The 4,178-nt window shown below is 38.7% G+C and overlaps 1 protein-coding gene across 1 annotated transcript; it reads left to right on the top strand.

The window, feature by feature from the left end:
- Positions 1-644: 644 nt before the first annotated feature.
- Positions 645-4,178, top strand: LOC112783731 (protein CPR-5). Its single transcript, XM_025826777.3, has 5 exons — positions 645-1,320; positions 1,629-1,685; positions 1,982-2,017; positions 2,165-2,905; positions 3,365-4,178. The coding sequence occupies exons 1-5, from the start codon at positions 964-966 to the stop codon at positions 3,893-3,895; spliced, it is 1,722 nt and encodes a 573-aa protein (XP_025682562.1). The 5' UTR covers positions 645-963; the 3' UTR covers positions 3,896-4,178.

The raw sequence follows: 4,178 nt of genomic DNA, 5'->3' as shown, positions 1-4,178 counted from the left end.
CAACCTGCCGGTCACATCTTTGGTTAAGTCAACCTACGGGAGGCTTGCTCAGCTATTTGTGGTACGGGGACAGACAGCAGAAGCACAACTCAGATCTGGGCATGAATTCAGTCAGGCCTTGGTAAAGTCTATTGATCGGAACCTAAGAGACTCGAGGTGCTTCACTGTGACATTATATGACAGGCAGCAGTCCGAGTACACCGTCGCGGAGACAACACCAACCGGCAACTTCTCCCTGGCCAGCTATAGAGTTTCCCTTAAAGATCACCGATGCGACTGTGGCCACTTTTCGGCGCTGCATTATCCTTGTTGCCACGCCATTGCGTGTTGCGCCTACTCCCGGCTTAACTGAGCGTCATATGTTCACGAGGTGTATCGTATGAGTGAGGTGTTCAATGTTTACAAGGAGGAGTTTCTCCCACCTATCCCTGAAGGACTATGGCCTCCATATGCTAGGCTACCATCATTCCTGACCCTAATATGCGGCGTGTAAAGGAAGGTCGTCCAAAGGCAATCAGGATTCGTAGAAGTATGGATTAGTCTCAGGAGAACCAGCCGAAGTGATGTGGACTATGCAGAAAAAGTAACTTCATTGCAATTTCTTTGCTCGATTTAACATGGTCTTTGACATTAATATGAGAACGGTACCGTAGATGATGTTGTGATGTTGATTAATTGGATAGTGGGGTTGGTGGATTCGAAAAAAAATTATTGAGCAGGGGAGGGTGGTTGCATTAAAAAATTCACCAATCACAACATCTAATTATAACTGTTTTTTTATAGATAATTATCCATGCGATTAATATAAAAAAATTAATTTTTATTAATATAACACTATGTAGTTGAATGTATATGTAAAATAATTTTAGAATCACATTCCTCAAAATTAAATTCTATTTATATGCAGTAAGTTAATAACGTTGGAGCTTTTGAAATTTTAGCTGTTATTCCTCCGGCGTTTCGATGGACGCTCTTCCTTCTCCCCGCCATCGCTTCACAATTGAAATTCCCAGCGCAGAGCACAATAGCGAGAATCACAAGGACACCGATTGCTCGAGTCCTATGCCTGAGATCGTGAATTGCGCCTCGGAAGTAGCAGAACCGATTAACAGATGCGAGAACGGAACCCTAATGAAGAGAAGGGCCAGCCTTGGTGATTCCGAAGCGACGTCGTCGACTAGTTCCGTGCGGAAAACGAAACGCAAGGGGGTGGCGTTCAAACGACGGAACCCTAGAGTCGCCGTTGCTCGCCGGAAAAGGGGTAATGTGGACGAAATTGGCCTTCCTCTTGGAATGTCGTTTGCCGCCGTTATGGCTCAGGTGAATAATGAAATGCCCTTCAACCTTATTTCTGTTTTGAATCATTTTCAAGTACCTTGTTTCTCTTTGCTGATAAAAATGAAGACTTGTATTTCTGTTCAATTGTTACAAACGAAAAAGATCAAGTTTTTACTTCTCTGAGGTACTGCTTTTTTTTTTTCTCATATAATTATTTGTCTTCGGCAATTATTGTTTAATACCAACTCTTATAAATGTGCTTGTTTTCTTTCATAGTGCTTTAACTTCGTCAATTATTGATTAATCTTGTGCTTCTTTTCTTTTTCTCTTTTCTTTTCTTTTTGGTTTAGGTTCTGTATAGAAGAGATGCAGCAGCTGAGAGTATGTCGCCCAGTCATCTTTCGTCGGTAATTTCCTCTCTCTATATCTATTTCTTGATGCAAACTTAAATAAAATTCAATTGGTATATGCGACCAGAGACTATGGTATATCATTTATAAAGGATTTCCAACAGATGAATCATTCAATTATCTGTTACAATTGTGATATCTTTGGAAAATTAAGTAATGGAATTTATATTACTGAAATCATGTAGGTGATGATGCATGTGTTTTTTATTGGCTAAACCTTACACGCCTTATTGGCATTGCTGATAACTTCATTTTTCTGCCTTAACCAATTTCATTGTTCGATTACGTTGTAGATGTGCACCTCAGCTATCAGAGAATCGCTAGCCAATGTAAGCCAGGCAACAATTGCTGATTCATCCCTTGATTGCGGTTTTTCTACGTTTCAATAGCAGTTCATATCAACAGTAAGCAAAGTCCATTTTGCTCAAGCGAATTTTTTGGGTCACTTGTTGTGACTATTGCGTATTGTCCCACAGGTTTTCGGAGACAAGCTGGATGGCCTGACGAGGAATTTTGAGCAGTCTTTTGGTAGCACATTGAGTACACTTAGATTAATTTATGAATCATCTACAAACAATGAAGGGAATAAAGTTAATGATATGAAGAAGGAAATTCCAAATCCTAAATTGAGTCTTGACAAAAAGGATTTCTCAAGAGATATTGTCATTGAAGATGGAAATTCTGGGGCAGCATCTCCTACTGAATATGTTAATCGCAATGGGATGAAGGAGAACTTTCATGTGGATTCAGTTAGTCGTCATATGGATCCAGTTGATCGTGGTCTGATTTTGCATGGGCAACAAAATCAGTTGATATCTTTTTCGCGAAGCTCTTCTGGGTCAGTAATTGATAATCCTATCGTCAGTGTTTTTGAGAAATCTATTGTAGAGCAGTCTCGTTCTAATGACCTCAAGGAAATAGAACTTGGCTTTACAATGAGAAAATTGAAATTGAAAGAGACACAGTTGTCTCTCAACATGGATTCGAATAACCTAGAAAGATCTAAGTTAGCCATGGGAGCATCAAAGGTGTCTTTCAAAGTTGAAAAGTTTAAGAACCAGTTAGAAGATACAAAATATGGAGAGCTGAGTAAAAAGTGCATAGATTGTCTTATTGCTGGTCTGTTTCTTATGTCATCTTCACTGCTGTATGGTGCTTATGTATACTCCTATGAAAGGATTGTTGAGGTCACCGAATCATGTTCACCATCAACTGAGGTACGCATAGTCTTTCTTCTCGGCTTTTTGGTTCAGTGCGGTTGAAGCTACTTTGTCATGCTTTTTTCACGAAATGATGATAATCATTTTCTTGTTTTAAGGACCAGATAGTAATTTTATGGATAATGGAATCTGAGAAATACTTTTTAACTAACTTTAGAGAGTGAAAAATAACTGAAACTCCAATAGGAAGGATATCATTGAAAGTTTATTTACGAAAAAAGAAAAAATCATCAAACTTTGTGATTAAGGTTTATGTGTCTAATTGTAAGTGCTTATGTCGTTGCTTGGGGTTAAAAATTGATCATCATTTTCCTTGTTTTAAGATTTAAGATTTAAGATGAGTAAAATAAAGGATGCAATCATGACATTCCTACAGCAATCTAAGCTGTATACTATTCTAGCTCTGTCTTGGCTTAATTTGCAAATACTAATGCCACTTTTTCCTCCCAATTTTAGGACTCTTCCCCTTGGTGGACTCCCAAATCAGTGTCCTATTTCAATTCAAGGTTGAATATTTTGTGGTGTCAAGTTCAAGTTATGAGCCGAATGATATTTGGTGTCTTGATGATATTTGCAATTGCATATTTGCTCCTCATGAGGTCAACAACATCATCACAGAATATGCCAGTTACTTTCATCCTTTTGATGTTAGGAGTTGGTTGCGGATATTGTGGCAAGCTGTGTGTAGATACATTGGGAGGGAATGGTTATGTGTGGCTCTTATATTGGGAGATGCTGTGCTTGCTGCATTTCTTCTGTATTGGCTTCACGTCAGTTTTCTACCAAGTCCTTTATGGACCCGTTACACCCGCACAAACATTTAAGGAGAATCCCATTATCCGGTACTGGATTCGCCGATTTCTGTTCTATGCTACTATGCTCGCGTTTCTACCGTTGCTTTGTGGTCTCACGCCTTTTGCTAGCCTATCAGAATGGAAAGACCATTTATTATTGAAGGTGTCAGATTTTAGCGAAATCGATTCCTAAATCCTTCCTCTTTACACCTTGAGCTGCCTATAGAATGTGGTAAACCACAAGCCAAGCTCCATGTATTTATTGTATTTGTGTACACATTTTACCTTTTTGCCTGAGTAATGAGTATGCTTTACTTATGGTAAGTGAACAAGCCAAGTCTTGTTATGCTAATTATTCCCCGTACAGTGTAATATTGTAAGTTATGCAATGAGTATTGCATTGGCAGCCATGTTTTGCATTGGATAATTGATCCTTGTTTTGTAATTTATGTATAAGAATACAAGAATACGATATA

This window comes from Arachis hypogaea, chromosome 20 (genome assembly GCF_003086295.3).
Source record: "Arachis hypogaea cultivar Tifrunner chromosome 20, arahy.Tifrunner.gnm2.J5K5, whole genome shotgun sequence".
Lineage (NCBI taxonomy): Eukaryota > Viridiplantae > Streptophyta > Magnoliopsida > Fabales > Fabaceae > Arachis > Arachis hypogaea.
Note: the sequence above shows the minus strand (reverse complement) of the source record. Positions and strands in the feature narration are given on the sequence as shown.

Bases quoted from the DNA above. Each gene is read 5' to 3' on its own strand.
- LOC112783731 (XM_025826777.3), top strand. From the start codon at position 964: ATGGACGCTCTTCCTTCTCCCCGCCATCGCTTCACAATTGAAATTCCC. The intron at 1,321-1,628 runs GTGAATAATGAA...TTTTTGGTTTAG, and splicing joins TTGCCGCCGTTATGGCTCAG to GTTCTGTATAGAAGAGATGC. The intron at 1,686-1,981 runs GTAATTTCCTCT...ATTACGTTGTAG, and splicing joins CGCCCAGTCATCTTTCGTCG to ATGTGCACCTCAGCTATCAG.